The 22,051-nt window shown below is 36.6% G+C and overlaps 1 protein-coding gene across 2 annotated transcripts in view; it reads right to left on the bottom strand.

Moving 5' to 3' along the window:
- Nucleotides 1–1,577: 1,577 nt before the first annotated feature.
- LOC584420 (serine/threonine-protein kinase PLK1) overlaps nt 1,578–22,051 on the bottom strand; it is a 54,594-nt gene continuing 34,120 nt past the window's right edge. The window contains exons 6-13 of one of the 2 annotated variants that reach the window (XM_030995556.1): nt 17,138–17,233; nt 15,110–15,524; nt 14,186–14,312; nt 13,791–13,877; nt 11,911–12,079; nt 10,986–11,115; nt 6,610–6,768; nt 1,578–5,938 (exon numbers count right to left, since the gene is read on the bottom strand). In XM_030995556.1, the coding sequence (XP_030851416.1) occupies nt 5,720–5,938; nt 6,610–6,768; nt 10,986–11,115; nt 11,911–12,079; nt 13,791–13,877; nt 14,186–14,312; nt 15,110–15,524; nt 17,138–17,233 (1,402 nt within the window). In that variant the 3' untranslated portion in view covers nt 1,578–5,719. The remainder of the gene's footprint in view (nt 5,939–6,609; nt 6,769–10,985; nt 11,116–11,910; nt 12,080–13,790; nt 13,878–14,185; nt 14,313–15,109; nt 15,525–17,137; nt 17,234–22,051) is intronic. The other variant, XM_030995557.1, reaches the window with a different exon arrangement.

Genomic DNA, 22,051 nt, shown 5'->3' with positions numbered 1-22,051 from the left:
TTCTTAAATTTTAGCTTTTGGTTGTGTATGCCTGTAACAACTTAAGACAAAACACTGGAATTGGAGAAAAATCAATGAATTTTACTTGCAGTATAAATGCAGCTATAGTGATTTTAATACTATGCATTTTGACATACAAGGTATACAACATAATAAAGCCTCACTCAGACATTAGGTGGTTATCTATCGCCCTCCCACCAAAAAAAAATTAAAAAAATAAAAATAAATAAATAAATAAAAAAAAAATAAATAAATAAAAAATAAAAAAATAAAAAAAAAAAATAAATATTTTTTTTTTTAAATCTACTAATAATAATGATAACGGCAGCAGAAAAAAAATTGACATTGCATAGCACACGTCAATATACCTGTTTGACAGACAGAGCAAAGAATACGGATAGGGACTTAACCTTCTGTTGCATGCAGTGTCTATATTTTGCTTCCACTTGTTGTTTGAACGTGGCCGTCACTTTTGTTGCTGGTGTTGTTGCTGCAACAGGTTTTTTCTAGGCGATTACCATGGCATACGTGAACACAGTTTGAGGCAACATCAACAAGAAAATTACACAAAACACATGGCCCTGAGATGAAGAGGTCATTTTCAACCGTTTGCATAATTGTAAGTAGGCCCCCTATGTTGTTCTCTGTTTAAAGTAATAACAGGCTAATAATAATGATAATAATAATAATAATATGGGTTCATGAAACCCCTAATGCTTTCAGAATGTCGCTCAGCACTTCAAAGGTGTATTATTATTACTCTGGGACCTGTTTCACAAAGCCTTTCTTCAATGACCAATGACAAAAATCAGTGACAAATCTGTTTATAACCAATCAGAAGCAAGGATTTTAGTCGCTTATAACAAAAACTGTCATTTGTCACTGATGACAAGTTTTGTGAAACGCCCCCCTCCCCCCTGGAAATTGGATGCAGGCTTGCTTGCACACAATCTCACACTCTCTCGGGTGCATTCAGACCAGGCTCCTTTTTTGGCGTGCACATGGCTGAACATACCACAATGACACTTGCATCATAACACCTGGATAGAGAGAAGCAATACAGAAAAAATGCCTCGGGTATAAGGACATGATTTAAGATCCAACCCATGACCTTTACATCACTCGTTAAATGTTTAAACCATTCAACAGTGACATCATTGTATTTACATTCATCAGTCATATTCTGTGATCATTTCCCCAACTAATCTCATGGTGGAAGGAAAATGGAACATAAAACAGGAAACTAAAATACAACATAAAAAAGCCTCTTGTGGGTATCTCAATGAAATTACATATTTCATGACAATAATAAATATTTCTCATTAAATAATGTCAGGAAAAAAAGATGAAAATACTGGAAAGAAAATGTAGGCTTTTCTGTCTGAGAGTTGACATAACCATATAAAAAAAATAATGAAATATCAGATATATAATGAGAAAGATATAGTGAGAAAGAAAGAGAAAGAGAGAAAAAGAGAGTGAAGAGAAAGAGAGTGAAGAGAGAGAGAGAGGGAGAGGAAGAGGAGAGAGATAGAAAGATAAAGAGAGACATAAGGGCAAACAGATATATGTGACTATTTTTGGCAAATATTGACAAAGGGTATATTTGCATAAAATAATATTGGCATGGCAAAAAAATGAATAGACATCAGTTATTCTTTCTCAATCATTCTCTCTTCAATGCGGAGACTTGATAAGTCAACCCGGAAATGATTTCAATTTTTTCGACCATTATGATGACATATGACATGATCTAAACATGATTTCTAACGGCAAAACAATAGCGTTTTCACATTTCCCAGATTACATTGTTATGAAAATCTTTGTGAGCGTGTCGTTTGTACAGTAGGAAAGTGGTTTTATAAATAGCTTGCCACAAGCAAGTATTTCAAGTTCTGTGCAAGCTTGGCTAAGTGCTATTCTTTCTTTATTTCCACCGACGACTAGAGGAATAAAATGAAGGTATCGAGGAGTGTTTTAAACACTAAATCTATCACTACAATAAATGATTGCAAATTATCTACCTTAAAAGAAACCAAGAATGTAACAAGAATATTTCCCATTATCTTTCTTTTAAAGAATCAATGACAACATCTTCAATTAAAAATTGTACACCCTACAGGCATAATTTCATTATCATCCAACTAATGATTTGCTCTAATCACCAAACTTAACCCATGTCTTCCTAAATTGCACATGAATCCATTAACTGAACAATCTACAGAAAGCAAATGATTAGATCACGAAATGAAGGAATATCATTAAAACATAGATATCTCCATTCAGTCTTCATATAAAATTTCTGTCTTATTTACAAATATACAGGCTTCACGTCTCATTTTTCTATTTACAAAGTTACACTTAACAATTTAACATTCATAAGTAATAGATATAGACATTCAATTAGATTACAAGTTTGAATGGATTGGGTTAGAATATTTTTCGTTATTACCAGAACACGATATCATCTGTAATTTAACAATTTTACATAAATTATTGTCGGTGAGACTACATGTGGAATGATGACACTTTCAAGAAGCTAGCCCCTGTTTGTTTTTTTTTACTGACAAAAGTATGTGAAATGTGTATTTCTGAAGACAAAAAATGCAGCCTCTCAGTTTTAAAGCGATACTGAACTGATGAACTTTCTGCTGTAGCATCCTGTTTATTACACAGCACCATCTTATGGTCAACTTACCAACAGTGCGTTACCCAATTCCTAATTGCCACTTCGAAGACAGAGGACTCGATGCATGAACCAACACCGCAGCTACGGAAGCAGCGAGTTACGTACTGGACCATACAGCTCAAGCTGACCTGAGATGGCACTAGAAGGGATTTTGTGATATAGTGCTCTCATGACAGAATGCCATGGCCTTAAAGCCCTACTGTACTACTTGTAGCTACTTGCGCCCTCTATATAGAAAACAATGCCTAAGCGGTACCTGTTGGTCCCCCATGATCCTCTTTTTCTTAGGTTAATTGAGAGCTGAGTTGATGAGGTAACCACCTTTCAGTGACCAAGCTGGATGGTATAATCCCCCCTGGCCAAACTAGTGCAGATGGGCTTTAAAAAACAATGATTTGCATCACAACCTTATTTCTTGTTAATGAATGCCCTAGTTCAATCTTGTTTGCAGATGAAAGAAATACTGATATAGAATTTCCACGAAATATCCCACAATGGAACAAAAAACATATTTTAAAAAAAATACTGAGAAATGAATACATATTGGAACATAGGTATATAAATGATGATGTTAATTTGGTAATGCTATCACTTCATAACACATAACAATATTAATTTTCTGAATGTTATGAGAGAAAGAAATAGCAGCATTTGGTCAAGGAGAGAAGACTTTTAAAAAATTGCACAATAATAACATCAATAACACAGAACTCTTATACGAAATCCAGACATCTTTTGTGCTTGCAAAAAGAATGCATTTGTCATTGAATTCCTACATTTAACAGAATAAAAGAATACACCATCATTCACTACTTTTATAAAAACCACATTGCTATTTGAGTAAAAAAAAATGATAAAAATGACTTTAACAAAATGGGAAGACAAGCAATATTGAACAAAACTTTGATACAAATAAATATGTAAGTACACAAATATTTCTTGTTCTTTAGAGTTGCATTCATAGGGGCAAGAAAACAATGCAAGGGAAAATGCTGCATAAACACTGGTAAAACTCATAAGTGAGTGAGTGACCCTGTGATGTTCAGGTGTTTTCAAAACACAAACAACAAATTAAAAATTGGAAAAAAATACATGTCTATTATCTAATCAGGTTCACCTGTTTTTATAGGAAAACTGTCATCAAATTACTCAATTTGGAAACATACAAAAGAGTTCAACATAACTGTAATACAAATATATTAGTTATTTTGAAATTAAAAAACAACACTTTTTAGCATTGTTTTTTTTCTTCATTTCATTCATCACAGAAACACAATTTATTTCTAACATAACGCATCCGGCTACTTTGTAGCGGAGGCATAAAAATGAAGCAATGAATAAAAGTTTTGTTAATGCTTATTTAGAGAAGAAATGCTGATCAGATTAGCCTTTTCAAATCTCATTTTAAAGTGGGATAATGCAGGTTGAGAAATCTGTAAGCGGTTTGATCTACAAATACATGTAAATACTACCCAAACACCCTGTCAGTTTTACCCTCATTTTATTCATTCATTTATACAGCCATTGCAACTTTGAGCAAGTTTGAATGTTGAACAGGCAAGTCTTAGCACCCAATTACTATTAGCTATTCATCAATCACGTTTTCATGATCACTTGCTGATGGATGAAATATGTAGCACCATAATATTGAATTTAAATCTTAAAGGGAAAATCCATCGTTAACATCAAAATACCATTTGTAAATCATCAGAATCATCAGAACATCAACAGAATAATCAGAGAAAAATGTGTCAGTGAACATTTCAGAGATATCTGACAAAAAGTAATAACAGTTTTAGAGTTATGAAGTTTTGAAAAACACTGCACAAAATGACAACTCTACGACTTCCAATGCAAGCAACTCTCCACAGATCTGTTTTAGGAAAAAGCATCTAAAATACCAAATATTCTCAAGTTTCTTATTCCTTTAATAAGGGAGGACATGTAAGACCATGGCTTCAATTATATATACAAGTATGAGGAAATATTTTAGGGGAGGAAATGGAAATTCATGAAATCTTTTTTGTGAGTGGTGAGTAATTTGCATATGATAAGGTTGTCAAGTTTGCTTGTTCTTCTAATTTCCAAATCATTAAAACTTCATAACTCTGCTAATATTTGACAAATTTCTATCAAATGTTCACTGATCCATTTTTTAAAAAAGTCTGTATTTGTTCAATGATGGTACTTTGAGGAAGGATGGATTTCTTCTTTAAATGGAAATTATCATAACAAAATGCTGTTCAAAGCTCACACCGAAACACATAAACTTAATGATGAAAGTTTCAGAATGTATGTTATTCATTAAAACCAACGTTAAAAGACATAGCATTATTACTATTCAGAAGTCTTAAAAGGAAGATTGCACATTAAGAACCTCTGTTTTGATGTATCATGAGTTTGCAAACTTACGCACAATATAATTCATATGTTGTGCTACACGTGCTCCTTCGATAATTGCTCCTTGATAATTTCCTACACTAACCAATCTCCTATTAAACTTAAACCCTGGTTCCAACACTATACCCGATTCTAAACTGACCCCTAAACCTAAAACCTAATTGCAACCCAATCCTAGCTCGAAACGTTTGACGAGATAATCTTGGAGCAGTTGTCGCCAGAGGGAATGTCAGGTGTCCGTTTCATCTTGAGCAAATCTCACCGTACTTTGTCATCACTGTACACCACACACTAGCAGAGCATAGATACATGTACAGTTTGACATACAGTGGGGTTAGAAACCCTTTAGCATTTGATTGGTAAGCTCCCGGGATCGACACGCATACATGCATACGCACACAAATCAAAAGTGTATGCAAAAGTGGATAGGCCTTTGATGGGGGAAACGTCTTCAGCCCATCAGCTTTCAAGATTGAGTGCATGAAAGGAATATTCCGATTGGTCGCCAGAAAAGCATGTTTAAGCTTCAATGTTCTATGAACACCATGGTGGTCATCATCTCCTCCAAAGAGACATCACTATCTTACACAAGGTTCATGACCTCTGACCCCCGACCCCAATCCATCGGGGTCATAGTTTTTCGTTGTCTTCCTCGCCTTTACCCATCATGCTGTAGAGAACGTGTCTTGCGTAGGAGAGTCGGGTGTGAAGCGCCTTCGTGCAGCCGTGATGGGTGATGTGAAGCACGCGATACGTGGTCGGGGTTCGGGATTCGTTGATGTAGGTCACTAGATGGTCGTTGTTGTTGTGGCTGAGAATGACCTTGGTGTGATCTTCAAAGAAGTTGACCTGCAATGTAAAGAGAAACCGTAAAGAGTTGAAGCTTAAATCTTTAAACATGGACAATATCATGAGAATCAAGGGTTTTTTTTTTTTTCCTTCTCATTTCAAGAAATGCAAGTCCACTTTTTGATGGTAATTAACACTAACAGAAATCACACATGTTGAAAAATCTTAAGCAGACTCCAAACATTTACACATTAAAACTACTCTGTACATATATTCATGGTAGCTCTTCAACATGTTTCAGAGACGAATCATCCTGAGCGACAACATTCTGTTCACAGAGACTAAAGCTCAACACAGCTATGAAAATCAATTCTTACTTCTTGCTATTAAATGTACCATTACTAAGGTACTTAAAGATAGCAATATTCCCTTTCCTATGCCAGTTCTCTAGGTAGGCAAGATCAAATTAGCTGGATACCCAACCCCCCCCCCCCCCTCCCGTTGCACAAAATAATGCATTACAATCTTAGTGTTATTGCCTAAGGTGCCTTGTAAGCACCATAATGAAATGAATAGTTACTTTATTTATACCTGTAATGTTCTGTTACTGAGGTAGATAAAGATAACTTTCCCTGTTCTGCTCCATTTCTCCATAAAATCCCCCCCCCCAAGACCCCCACCTAGCTCAAAGGTACTGTGACAGAAAGTGAATACTGGTAGTTATTTCATACCTGCAATGTACCGTTACTGAGATACATCGTGATGGCTTTCCCCGTTCTGTTCCACTTCTCTAGATAAGGCTGGGCGGAGTTGACGGGGCCGGGTTTATCCACTCCTTTCCTCTTGGGCGAGGGCGATCTGATCCCGTCCTTCTTGTCCGAGTCGATGCCCTGTCATGACAAAGAGAAATATCATCACTATTAATTTTATCCATGTAGCCTTAATTGTAGGATCAGGGGGTGTCTCACAAAGACTAGGATCGACTTTAAGTGGACTTAACTATGGCAGGCTTTCATGCCACGGTTTGCTCTCACCATTTACTGGCATTGGTTCTCTCAAGGGACGTACAAACCATTGTCACAAATCTACAGAATTTACATTTTCTTGATAGTTCATTATTGAATGGAAAGACATTATCCAAATATCATAATTAAGAGACTAATGGCGAGAGCAACCAGTGGCAAGAATGGCCCGTCATAGTTAAGTCCAATTTAAAGTCGATCTTAGTCTTTGTGAAACACTCCCCAGAACAGATGCCCCAGTCCTTAACAAATAACAGACTTATAACACAAATAGAAATAGAGTTACATCAATATAATGTTAACAGCAAAACTTATTGAGACAAGCAAGAAACAACTAAAACTTAACTGCAAAGTAGTAGGAATTACCTGTTTGAGGTTTAAAACATAAGAAAAGAGGGAAAGAATGAAAGAAGAAAACGAAACTCAGATTCATACAAATAGTTGAATAAAACACCTACATGTCAGTCACATGATCATGAATGCTGCAAAAAACACCAAATAACCAATTCAAGACACAACAACAAGGGGAAACACAGCAATATCATATAACTACCTGTCTAAGGTAAATTTTTGAGCAGGAAAAAACTGCAAATATTCTTTGGTCCATATTCTACTCAAATGTAAACCCGACAGTGAATTCAAGCTTGGTCAGAATTTCAAGTTTACCAAAGGAAAATAGACCTAGGCTCATCTAGTCTAAAGGCCTTCTTGTTTTTTTTAGTCCTCGTATCAGGTTTAACTGAATTAGTACAATACAGGCTATGGGGACAAGCAACAACTATTGAAAACAGAAAGCAATAATGAGATAGTACAAATACCAGGAAACACAGGAGTAAAACATGACCCAAACAATCAGCAATAACAAAAGAAAGACCAGAACATCAAAAACCCTCAGATAAAATGAAATCAGAAAATTGGCAATTCTATGCAATGTGACATATGACAATTATCCATATATTTTATCCATGACTAACAAATCTATCAATCTGGTAGAGTCGCTGCCCGGCAAGCAGTAGATGGCAGGTTCAAATCCCGCTGGTTCCAAGATTTTTTCCGACTTGTGTTTTTCAATACAGGTCGATCAATCGACCTTATTGATACAGATCGATCAATCGATCTTATTTACTGGGTGGAAGCCACAAATATATTTAATAATTGAAATTTCTCCCAGGAAGCATTACATTTATAAAAGTTACTGTCCTATGGCGGACTAATGAATATTAATGAGTCAGAATTAATCAGGAGAGCTTAGGTATTTGTTTCTAGTTCATCGTGACTGTGCCATGGACCAGTGATGGCCTGGTGGTAGAGTTGCTGCCCGGCAAGCAGGAGATGGCAGGTTCAAATCCCGCTGGTTCCAAGATTTTTTTCTGACTTGTGTTTTTCAATACAGGTCGATCAATGGACCTTATTGATACAGATCGATCAATCGATCTTATTTACTGGGTGGAAGCCACAAATATATTTAATAAATCTATCAATGTTATGACTAATGGTAGTGATAGCAGAAAGCACCAACTTTAAATTAATAATGGTTATATTGTCACTTTTTGGATGCAATATGTACAAGAAAAAGAGACACACATGCAAGTCATACGGAGCACATTGCAAGGAATCACCGCAATAATCATTGTACAGTCAAACCTGATTTAGTGACCACCTGTATAGAAAGACCACCTGTTTACAAAGACTACATTTGTTGTTTCCCTTTAAGAATTGTTTCTCATTGAAACATGTGCTAAAGGAATCTGTACATGAAGACCACCTGCCTACATGTATAAAGCCACTTTTCTTGTCTCCCTTGAGTGGTCATTATAAACAGGTTTCATTGTATATCCAGGGGGGTGTTTCACAAAGATCCTAAGTTGAACTTATCTCTAAGGCCATTAGCATCCTGGAAAATATTTTAAAGGCATCAAATATTGATTCAAATTATTCATATTTTCTATTATCATGGGAAATTTCATGTTCTTGATGTGGAATTTATGAAATGTCTAAAGTACTTGGATTTTTGCTTTTGAATATATTTTATTAATGGTACAAATGGCTCTCCATAATATTTAAGTCCAACTTACAGTTAAGTTTGACTTAGAATCTTTGTGAAACACCCCCCAGGTGCTTCAGGGAGGTAGAGAAAGGCACACAGATTCTAATTCTTTCCACAACAACCACTATTCTAATTCATAAAACACTGGAACAGCATGGGTTAGAGAGAGCTACCTGCGGAGTGTTAGTGATGGGTGAAGTGCCGCTGTACCCTAGGTCAGCCGCAGGACCCTGGGGTCAAGGGGTCAAAGGTGAATGATGCATGATGGGATGAAGAAAGGAGATCATGTGATCAGAATGATGATGATGATGATGAGAACAAGCACCAAGCATGGATAAAGTAGACAATATGAATATTCTTGTTTCATCTTATGAAGAAGATAGGTCACTACTTTTTCATGTAATGACAATAAACAGTGCATCCCAGAAAATACGAAACTGAGAATTATCAATGTTTTATCATAACTTAATCACAATTATAATTGATAATTGACACATATTTGGAAAGCTTAGATCCTCGTCTTTCCTTTGATGCAACTCATATAGTGCATATTTTACGCATGAGTGATTAAAATGAATTTGAAGAGAAGAAACCAAAAAGTCATTTGGCGGACAGTATCTGAATTTCAAGGAGAAAATCACATTTCTAGAAAATTGAGTTTCTGCCTTTCATATGACACCTCAATCAGGAAACATCAGCAAGGAATGACAAAGTTTTGTTTGTTTAAAGTAGTGCTTGCATTTCCATAATTTTATCAAACAAATTCGTTTTCACCGGCTGCCTGCCGTAGCAACTAGCAGAATCGACAACAGACTTAACTCCGTTTCGTTGACAATCAGCCACGCATGAAGTCTTTCACAAATATGTGTCATTTATCATTTATAATTGTGATTAAGTTATGATAAAACATCAATAATTCTCGGTTTCGTTTTTTTCTGGGACGCACTGTGTAGTACATGCACCAAATCTACGGGTCAGAAAGGTGCTTGTAGTAGCTCCACAAACATTGCATGTAGCGTAGCTTGTTCTTTTTAGGAGTAATTTGGGATATTTTGTATTTCAATACGGAGCAATGGAATGAGATCATGTGATATGATAATGAGTACAAAGCAGTAATGCTCTTATTTCATCCTAAACGGTAGTTGCTTTTAAATAATGAACCGTTCGATTCATTAAGTTATAGAATTCTAGCCTGAAAAGGAGATAAAGCAAGCCACAGAAGATGAAGAGCATCCAGAAGCCCAAATTAGCATTTGATAATTATTCCAGATCATTACATCAGTTGTTCGCAAGAAAACCATATGAGCAACGTGTAAGCCAGTTTGTAGATCTTTGTATTCAATCTGCGCATGGGCACACAAAGTCGTTGGTACAAAATTGTAAAAACCCATCTAGCGCTTAGAGACTTCTGTGGAAATCGCTTTATAAGCATTATAAGCACCGTTTTATTATTATTATTATCAATATCAAGTCAATTTGAATACATACTCATTGTTCAGTTATGCACTGACGGTACACTCTATGATACACAGGCGGAAGTATTCTTCTCAAGAGAACAAACAAAAGGTATTCATAAAGAACCTCCCTGACTGTGGCAGTGATTATTCTAACATGCACAAAGTGAGACCTCTTCATGTGTAAAAGATGTGTGCATATATGTGAGGTCATTTGTACCAACCGGGCCCCGTCTTATAACAAGTTGATATCAATCGCAACCGTGTACATAAGAGATAGGGGTCTGCAAACTTGCGATTGATTGGAGGACCTACGATTGATTTGGATCAATTGCAACTCTTTATAAGACAGGGCCCTGGGGCCCCGTTTCACAAAGATTTTTTTAATGACAAATGACAAAAATCAGTGACAAATCTGCTGATAACCAATCAGAAGGAAGGATTTCAGTAGCTTATAACAAAAACTGTCACTTGTCACTGATGACAAGTTTTGTGAAATGGGGCCCTGGTCTACCCGTCAGTGGCATTAACGGCTTTCTTGCTGGCAGCCGATGGTTTAGAGGCAGAAGGCCAACCCAACTCACCTTGATGAGGTGTTCGTCCATGTATGTAGCAAAGTAATCCAGGAGAGTCACCTTCTTGGAGAGTCTACTGGGGACGGAGCTGAGAGGGAACGAGTGTACCTTGCTGTCCGTTGATAAATATTGCACTGAACTGGAGAGGGCAGAGGGAGAGAATATATATTGTTACTTACGCTGATTCAAGGCTCAAAGTAGAACCTCATTTTAAAAAATCCTTTTTTCACCCAATTTTTATCACATAATTAAAATGAATTGTTGTACATTTTAGGCTCACTAAATTTTTTTAAAAGGCATGAAATTGCTGAAAAATTAAAGTCTAAAAATTATTGTCAGTGCAAGTAACCCCATATTATTAAAGTCTACATCATCACTTAAAACGCTTCATTATAAATGAATCAAATTACAAATATACTGTACAAGAATTGCTTTTGATGATTAAAGGGAGTCATGCGTCAGTTTCTATGTGCAGAAGGTCATAATTCGCTGACACCAGACTTGGTGGAAATACCACTAATGGGAGTACAAATCTGCACACAGCGAACCCGTTGGATAGTCAAGAATTCACCCCTAATCTCTCGGAGAATACTCGAGAGCGACTCGGTGAGGGAAAAGCAAGCATTACATAAGGTCTAATGGTCACAAAACTCAAGGCTAACCCTTGTGATTGACAACACCTCATTGGGTAAACACCCGAACAGTGTCGAATTCCCCATGAGAGCCGACTGCTGAGTGTCTTTAACTTACTCTGTTCACATTGATGTGTATTTCATATGTATTGTAATTTGTAGGTTTATTTGCACTCTTTTGTTTGTTATAGCGCTTAGAGACTTCGGTGGTAAGCGCTTTATAAGCAACGTTTTTATTATTATTATCGTTACTTGATGACAGGACAAATCATTTTTTATTAGCTATATTTTCATTTTATTACCTTCTATCAGGTGTAAAGCTAATTCTTGATTTGTCGTTGAACATGACCCCAACGACCTTGTTTGAGAGCTGGTATCCGAAGCCATACTTGTTGGAGTAGTCGACCCATTTGATGACCCAGACGACCTCGCTCGGGTTGGGCTTGTATTTGGGTGTGGTTCTGTGGTCTTCTAGACAATGAAGGACAAAAAGGGAACAATATGAATAAAGGTTTAATAAAGCCTAAGGGGAAAGCCTTTCAAACTTCTTTAATTTCAGTTGACTTCATGCAGCATGAAATACTCAATTAAAAAACGAGGGAAACGCTCTCGGCGGTCTCGCCTGCATAACGCAATTCAATATGATAAACCAGAACGTCAATGACGTAGCGCTCATCCACATCTCGCTACAACAATTAATGGAGAACAAAATTCTGTGTAGAACTTTAGTGTACCAAAGTTAGCTCTACCAGATAAAGCAAACCAAATAAAAATTGGTCGAGAAATGAAGGAGAAGAAGCATTTTTGTGATTTCGAATAAATTTGCATAAATTAGCATAGATAATGAATTTCACGATTCTGTGTAAAAGTTTTAAGTCCCCTTCCTAGCCCTATCATATGAAACAATCAGAATCAAAATCGGTTGAAAAATAACGAAGAAGAAACATTTTGAAATCTTGATGTTGATGCCACAACAAAGTCTAAGTTTTTTTTACCTTAAAATGACCTTTGACCTTAACTTAGTGACCTGAAATTCTACTCACATGATTGGAGAGACTTGATAATCCTATAGTCCAAGTTTCATTGACAAAGAACTTATATTTTCAAAATTATATCAAAAATTCAAAAACTTAACCTTAGGTTAAGTTTTCGATGATGATTCTACAACATAGTCCAAGTCTGTTGACCTGAAATGACCTTTGACCTTGACTTTGTGATCTGAAATTCTACTCACATGATTGGGGATACTTGATTATCCTATAGTCCAAGTTTCATTGACTTAGAACTTATACTTTAAAAATTATATCAAAATTCAAAGTTTTTGATGTTGACACCGTCGCCGCCGTCGCCGTCACCGGAAAAGCGGCGCCTATGTCTCGCTTTTTGCTACGCAGGCGAGACAAGGCAGGCGAGACAAAAATGATACATGTGGAAAGCACATTTTTTTAAATTACCGGTACAAATGAGTACCCTAATTGGCAATTGCAACACATAATATTTGGCCACCTTCTGACTATTATCGATAGCTACTTTTTTTTTTAATCTCCTGGGGAAAAAAAGAGATGTGACAAAACTTAGTGTGTAATTGAATAACGAGAAGCAATATTTTGGGGTAAAGACAATAGCAGGCCAGGGCAACGATCACTATACGACTTATTGATCTGTATGTAATAAGATGCAAATATTTGAAGTGCATCTGTCATGTCTTTATAAATTTGTCACGAAACTCCTTTTCAAAGCAGAATAACTTCACCATGTCTGAAATGGCCCTGAACTTTGTAACTACAGTCAAACCTGTCTACAGCGACCGCCCAAGGGAAACACAAAAAGTAGTCTTTGTAGACAGGTTCCTTTAGCACATGTTTCAATGAGAAACCATTTTCAAGGGAAACAAAAAATGTGGTCCTTGTAGACAGGTGGTCTTTGCAAACATGTGGTCACTAAAGCAGGTTTGACTGTACCAACGAATCTTTCAGATACACATGTTGCAATTTCCACAGAAAACTGCCACAAATACGTTATGACATTTAGTGCTTTTTGAAATGTGTAGTTCCAATTTATCTCAAATGCATTCGGTTTAATACAGAATTTATAGAAAAAATTCAAAATTTGTTATCTGTTGAATAGAGAGACAGAGACATTTATTTATTGAAAAAGGAATAAAATTGTCAAACTACATTACCTTTTGGCATATGTTCTAAGCATGTATTGAGCATCTCATAGACCTTGTCCATAGAACAGATTGATGCACTCTTAACCATGGTCACTGCTGTTAGAGGAAAAAGAAACAGTTTGATATGAAATCGCCATTGAGTGAAGGTGCTGTGGTCTATGAGATAAGTCACCCTTATTGACCAGTTACAGGGTTCAAATCCCTGCAACAGCCCTGACGTCTTTGGTAAGACATTAATTTACATTTGCCAAACTGGACCAAGGTGAGATAAATGGGTTCCTCACAGGAATTAATTCACATTTGTATCTGAATTACCATGTTACATTCAATTTTATATTTTATTCCAAAATTCCAGTTGTAGTCATTAAGTGAAGAGCATGGTCTGTCAATTCCTATCAAATTACCTGCACTTCTCTTCTCTATGACATTCACCATGGCTGTCTTGATAGCTGAGGTCACTGGGGTCATGGGTCGTGACCCTGTTATCCTCGTTCTCAGCTTAGGTTGACTGGAAGGTTTGCCTGAGTTTTGCTGATGCACATAGAAAAGAAAAGTAATTCAAAAATAATTTCTATCATTGCATATACAGGGGTGAGAGCGAGCACTAAAAAGAAAAAGGTTTTTTTTTCTTCCCCTCAACCACGCCCCCCTTGAGTAAAAAAAAAAGAAGAGGATTCGTGTAGAAAATGGCTTCTAACAACATTCCCCCCCCCCCTTTTGAGTAAGAAAAATTGGGAAATAATAGGGAAAAATAGAGGGAAAATCAGGATAAAATCGGGAGAAAAAAAAAACAAACGGGAAACCGATTTAAATCGGGTTTTTTATCAGGCCTGCATATAACAGAAAAGAAAGGGACGAACAAAGCAGTAATTGATTTCATCATGAAAAGATTATTATGCAATTATATTCAGTAACTATGATCCATTGATTTTAAGTTAAAGGTAACAACAGCCATTTGCGATCTATAATCTCGAAAGTGAGTCTCAAGCTATTTGGGTAGGAACATAAGGGCAAACGCACAGTGAAATATTTCTCATTTAAATATGAAATCTGGAGAGAACCAGAGAGCAAATTGTCACTCAACAGGAGAACGATGTAACTGCCTCGTCATATATGTGCTTCAAACTCAGGTTTTTTTCTTTCTTCGATACCTACTTCTAAAAAAAGCTTCAAAAATTCACACATGGACTTTAAAGTTTCATGTATGAAGCAAAGATTCATGTGTACATGTCCATGTATGTTCTTTTGTTTAGATTGGTGATACAAATGCAGCAATTGTCTGGAATTTGTTAAATTTGGTGATTCCATTACAAAAATGATGAACTCACTGAAGTGGTTCCTGATCCTTGCTTGCTGCTATCATTGTTAATCAGTTCAGACAGCGGAGCCGTCACGTCTCTCCTCTGTAACGTGCTCTCCCGTTTTAACCGACAGAATTCATTTGTGACGAGGTCTCCCTTGCGATCGCTGATCAGGACCTTCGTGATCGGGAAGTCTGGCGCGGTCACGCACGCCGTCGGCGATAACGTCTCCGGAACAAAACCCTGAGTGAAGAATTCATGGTCAATGACCACCTCTAATGGAGGTCGTTCCTCTGGGTCTGAGGATAGTAAGTCTGAGATGATTTCCTTAGCAACAGGGGAAAGGGTTTCCGGGAAGTGATATTTGTTGTGCTTGATGCGTGCATAGGTTTCCTTGAGGGAACTGGTTTCAAACGGAGGCCTCCCGACTAACATTGTGTACCTTAAATGAAAGAGATAAAAAAAAATTGTGATTAAAATCCTGTTTTGAACAGCATACCTGTTCAAAAGTCTTTATATTTTGAAGGAAAAAAGGGGGAAACTGTATAGATTCATAAACATTTAATACTAATTAAAGAAGATGAAAACAGAATATATCATGTTAAGTTTCAGCTTAGCCTACCTACAATGTGAAGCTCGTTTCAAATAATAGAGGGTTAATTCCCCTCTTTACCACAAATAAGGTGCATTTTTTCAACATCTGTCTATACATGGAGCCACAAACATTATGTATCATAACAGATTCACGTGTCTTTATTCAATTTCTCTTTCAATATCTGTAATATATTTAAATTTTGATGTAATGTTTGAGTTTTATTTTGTTTAATTATACATGATTTATGGTTGTACGTTTTAGTCATTCATATTTTGATCGTTATTGTGTTGTATACTGACTTTGTAAATTGAGCAATTTCAGCCTTCCAGCTGCATGTTCTTTTATTGCAATAAAACCAATTAATTCAATTTAATTCAATGACCTTTTCTATGTTTGATTCTCTCAAATTGAAAAAAAAAACACATCATGAAATGGTATCATGAAATGGTATCATTCATGGTATCATTTCTTAATTACATATCCATCTGATCAGGGTGTGATTAACGATCCCATCCCCACATGTGCATTCCTGATGAGCAGCTGACATTGGGCTAAATCTCAGCCACAACAATAACACCATCAACAGACCGCAAACACAACCAAACAAACAAATTACAATGCCTCCAATGGCCACAAGTCGTTCAGTTTGGAGTGAGCATGGAGTCGATTTGGCACATTTTGAAAAGTAAAAACAGCCACAAAATGTAGAATATGTATAGCAAAAAATAACAATTCAGATGTAGGGCATTTGAAGTGCTATAACATGCAACAGATATCGCGAATAGCTGCACAGATTTTTGTTTTGTTTTTTGTAAGGTACTGTATGTATATACATGTAGGTGGTATATGTAATGAATGTCTTTTGCAACTGGTACAGATATCTGTGAACTCACTTTTTAGTAACTGTTTCCTACAAAATTAAGGAATGTTAAACTCATTATAATTTCATCCTCCCACAGAAAGTATATGTACCATGTGCTAAATTTTCTACAGACCATTACAAAAGGATAGAAGGTTTTGTCACTAAGTCTTAAATCATATTTCAGTCAATAATGGGAATTGTGTACAGGGTGATTTAGAAAGTAGATTTGTCTTTCGCAGCATTTATCTCTGAGGAACGATCTGATTAAACTTGTATGGTACTACATGAAGGTGCAATTTGATTGAACCATTCCTTGCTAATAATATCTACTGTGGATATGTCTATATTATTATTATATCTTTAGCATCACCTGTGCCTGGTCGGGGAAAAGCAAAACTGAATAACTGTAACCCTCAGGTTTCTTCTCCCGGTATAACTGATAGGGGTGTGCAGGTGGACCACTACACCAAGTTCCCCCCCCCCCCCGGCACCCTCTTATACAAATAGTGCAGAGGGTTCTTAACCTGCAAAGGTTGAGACTCTCCTGTACACGGGGCCTATATTTAACATCCTATCTGAGGGACGGTTGAATACTCACATTATACAGCCCAAGGCCCAGACGTCTGCTTCAAAGCTGTGTCCTATCTTGCCCAGCACCTCTGGGGCGATGTAGTTTGGTGTGCCACACATTGTTCTGTAGAGAGAATAAAAACGAGAAAGGATATTAATGATCTCTAATATAATTCTCTACTTAAAGATAAACTCCAGTACTGGTAAAAAAAAAATAATAATTCTCACAGAATCAAACGAAACTTACACTGAATGTTCAAGATTACAAATAAATGACATGTGCCAAACAATTTTGGAAGAAAATGTATACTGGCTGAGTAATGAGCATAGAAAGACAAGGAAATCAAGGTAGTACTAGCCCCGACACCATGTGTGTTGTCCAATATATAGCTTTCTATGTGAGTGCTTGTTACTTTACCAAGACTCGGTCAAATTTATTATGATTTTGATGACTCCAGAACCTTGCAGTGCACACCAATACTTACATGCTACATGATCAACTGTTTCTGATCCTTTCCACACCTTTTCTTTCACAATGCAATCGCATTACCAGTACTAAAGTTTATCTTTAATTAACATGACGACATAGAGAGATGAGAGAAAGGGAGAAAGGGAGAGAGAGAGGAGGGGTGGAGAGTGAGTGAGAGAGAGAGAGAGAGAGCAAGAGAGAGGGAGAAAGGGAGAAAGAGAGAGAGAGAGAGAGAGAGAGAGAGAGAGATGGAGACATAGAGATAGGGAGGGAGAGAGAGAGAGAGAAGCTAAAAAGTGTATACAACTTCAGGTGTACTGATCATGATCTCTGTACTCAACCTTCTGTCTCTCAATAGATGATTTTACAAAGAAAGAAACAGAGAGGGGAAGAATAGAACATTATGAAATAGATCAAAAGAGTGATCTCCAAAGAAACATAATAGGGACAGATAGACTGAAAGGTAATGTTTTTAATGGGGATGCTACATTAAATACAAAGGAAACTAATATTAAACTGAATTAAAACAATCTCCATTTGTTCTTAAACATACTGGCAGAGGTTGAAAATAAAATAAGACAAAATATGAGTGAGTTTGCCAACTTGAAGGGTAAAACTGGGTTTTCTCAGCCCTTTATAAAAATTATTTACCTTGATGACGTACATGTAATGTTACAAAACTGCTACTCAACAAACCAGGTCACAAGTCATTCTGTTTTCAAACTTTCTTTCCAATTTATGATAACCCTTCGCCAGCACCAGGAAATGCTCATTAGACAGGAAAAAATATTACTTGGCTTGCACAATACCTTATCTTTCTCCAATTTGGACAGGATTAGCATTGTTATCGACATCAATAACCTTTATAAAAAGTAATATAGTGTTTTGCAAAGACGATTGATATAGTGGAAAATGTTTTTCTTTGCACTTATGCATTTAGTTCTTTCAAGAGTAAATAGATAGTTTTTGATTTTTCTTTGAATTAGATTTGAAAGCTCAAAGCTAATAGGAGGGTAACATGGGTCAGCACTCTAGACAAATCTGTCTCTGTCTCTGTCTCTGTCTTGTGTATATGTATAATGCAGCGATGTAAATTTTGAAACAATTTTAAGTAGTAATTTCATTTCTGGTAATTTATACTTTAGCAAACGTATACACTGTATTACTACATACCGGTATGGTACATTTATCAAGGACAGATTTGTCCAGTAAAATGAGTTTGAGTGAATTGATTTTCAATTGGAAATGAAAGTAATAATACTTGACAAAATAAAGTGATGGTAGCTTAAAAAATAACAAGGAAAATGGAATTAAACAAATTGAGAAGGGACAATCATAAAATGAAGAATATTCATCTTTGACATTTTCTAATTTTGTTCATAAATGTATAGCCAAAGACACAATCTTCCGCTAATGGTAAATTCGTAAATGCTGTAATAGACCGATTCCTGATTGCTTAAAGGGATCCGGTAACTTTGTCTAATATCCTTTAAAAAGATCCTTGATTTAGCTCATGCTGCAATCATAATTATAAACCTTTAGGTCAGTCAGGAACCCCATGACTTTTACAAGCCGATCGCCTGTCTGATTATCAAGATATTTATGATTGAAAATCAAAATCAAAATCAAATTTTGCATTTGACAAATGGTTTTCATAACACTACAGTCTATTGGGGAAAAACGAGTACGGTATGGTAAAACCGGTCACTCAAAGGATTTTACTTTTTGAGGCACTTCTTGATCATTTTGGAGCGCAATTTTTTTAGAGCTTCATTATTCATATCACAGACACTGATAACACGTAGGGCCGTGCATCTCAGATTTAACATTGTAAAACGATCCTTTTAAAAAGGAAACAAGGTGGGAAGTGATGCACCTTAGCACAAATACTAAGATGGACTTAAGTTGGACCTAAAGTATGGCAGGCCATTCATGCCACTTGTTGCTCTCACCATTGTTCTATTAATTATGATCTTCAGATAATATTTTTTCCTTCAATAATGAATTATCAAAAAATGTAAATTCTGTAGATTTGTGACTATGATTTGTACGTCCCTTGAGAGACCAATGCCAGCAAATAGTGAGAGCAAAAAATGGCATGAACGGCCTGCCATAGTTAAGTCCAACTTAAGGTCGATCTTAGTCTTTGTGAAACACCCCCCTGGTAATGATGCAGGACATTACCCATACACAATCTCATGATTCATACTAAGTATCGTGTTCCTTGGCATTTTCCATCGTTCTTGATCATCATCAGCGTTTACGGGGCTCTATATTTGGCTCAGACGACGAGGGAAGGAAGCACTGATAAAGGCCATCACAAATAGTTTGTTTCAAAGCAATCGAGTGAGCGAGCGCAGTCGGGGCTAGCCTCTATAGCCCATGGGTGTGACTCATCGCTAGCTTCCGTTTACACTGGATTGTGCAAGATCCAGAAAACAGTCTCATCCAGTGTTTTAATCCACGTTTTTCTTCAACCTAATCATGCAGCTTGTTTTAAATCACTGAAGGTAGTCTGCGGTATTACCTTTACACCTAGCCCATGACTCTGACTCATTACAGGCTTCCGTTTACACTGGCTTGTCCAAGTTTCCCAAAATAGCCTCGTTCAGTGTTTTAGTCAACGTTTTGTGTTCCTAAACACTAAAGCTTATACATCGTCATATAGTTTGCTTATTAGCACTGAAAACAATCACGCTTTAAAGGGATCGTATAACAATGTTAAATCTGAGATACATGGTCCTACAATGTGCATGCTACCAGTGTCTGCGATATGGTGTAATATTGAAGCCCTAAAAAAAATCGCGCTTCAAAATGATCAAGAAGTGCCTCAAAAAAATAAAAATCTTTAAGTGACCGGTTTTACCATACTCGTTTTCTCCAATAGACTATAGTGTTTTCAAAATTTGTATTCCAATCATCAATATCTTGATAATCAGACAGGCGATCGGCTTGTAAAAGTCATGAAGTTCCTGACTGACATAAAGGTTTATAATTATCATTGCAGCATGAGCTAAATCAAGGATTATTTCTAAAGGATCTAAGACAAAGTTACCGGATCCCTTTAACCTGTGACTAGCACAAGCTCCACAAACCATGTTTAACTCAGTGTTAATGTACATTCAGAGTTTATCCTAATCCAAAGCATTTTCACCTGCGGGTACAAGTTCCACAAAACAGTAATTCATTCAGCATTTTATTCATTGTTTATCCGAAATGGTTGATCACATACATGTACATACATCAATAATAACAATACGGTAATTACTATCATAACTAATGTAGTTGATCTACATACATATAGTGTGTAGAAATGAATAATTGGATCCAAGAAAATGGTTTTGAAAGCTAATGAGCATTATAAATGTGTTAGCAACATGAAAATCCAAAACCTGTCCACAGTATTATAAGACCTACATGTATAGGCTAGACTGTAAGTGTAATCATTATTATCAGTGATATGTGAGAAGCATACAATGGGACAGCAGTATGTCACCTGCTATTTAAAGTTGTCTCAATGCCTCTGTTGCTAATACCATCAGCACCTACAGCCAGCCACATGGTACAACGCTTGAAAGTGTGAATTTCCTACATCACGTCCTCATGCTCACACTGCCTGAAAAGTTTTCCTCCCCTTACCCTCCCCCCCCCCCCACCCTCTAAAAATCTCTTCTCTCTCTCCCTCCCTCTCCCACCCCCCCCTCTCTCTCTCTCTCTCTCTCTAACTCTATCTCTCCCCTCTCAATATCTCTCCCCTCTCAATCTCTCTCTCTCTTCCCCCCTCTCTCTCTCCCCCCTCTCTCTCCCCCCCTCTCTCTCTCTCTTTCTCGTTCTCTCTATGTTTCTCTCTCTTTCTCTGAGTGGTCTTTTCATAAACTTTGAAACTGGCAGTATCTTTCCACTTTGGGGTAAAAAAAAAATTCATTGTTGATCACTTGTGTATTCAAGGATATTTTTCTACACTACTCATGAATCTACGAAGGCTTTTGAGTGGTCTTTGTATGCAGTTTGTTTGCAGCTTTAGAATTCTTCATTTTACAGGTCTATATCTAAATCATAAGATGAAAAAGAATGAAGGTAAACCAAACTCTGTTACTTAAATACCCCTCTCTTTTTGAAACGTTGCTCCCATCCCGAGTTCTAATATAGTTCATTACCTTGACTTTTAATAATGACTGAGTCAGAGATTTGCTTGCTTGCTAGGTGCCTTATTTATTCTAGACATTGGCCATTATACATGGCCAATCCATGTATTTTTATCTCTGGTTATTTGTAACTGGCTGGCACTACTGAGCTTACTTTGTTTCATCACTCCTTTGCATTCGGGCCAGGTTGTCAGGTTACACAACCTTTTGTGAAAATCTATATTCATGAAAGGTTAGGGTGTGTCAGGTTGTCAGGTTACAAAAAACTTTTGGGAAAAAATGCCCCCCCCCCCCATATGTACACAATGTCGGGTTAATTGCGTGCAAA

This window comes from Strongylocentrotus purpuratus, unplaced genomic scaffold (assembly GCF_000002235.5).
Source record: "Strongylocentrotus purpuratus isolate Spur 01 unplaced genomic scaffold, Spur_5.0 spur5_scaffold_3, whole genome shotgun sequence".
NCBI lineage: Eukaryota > Metazoa > Echinodermata > Echinoidea > Camarodonta > Strongylocentrotidae > Strongylocentrotus > Strongylocentrotus purpuratus.
Note: the sequence above shows the minus strand (reverse complement) of the source record. Positions and strands in the feature narration are given on the sequence as shown.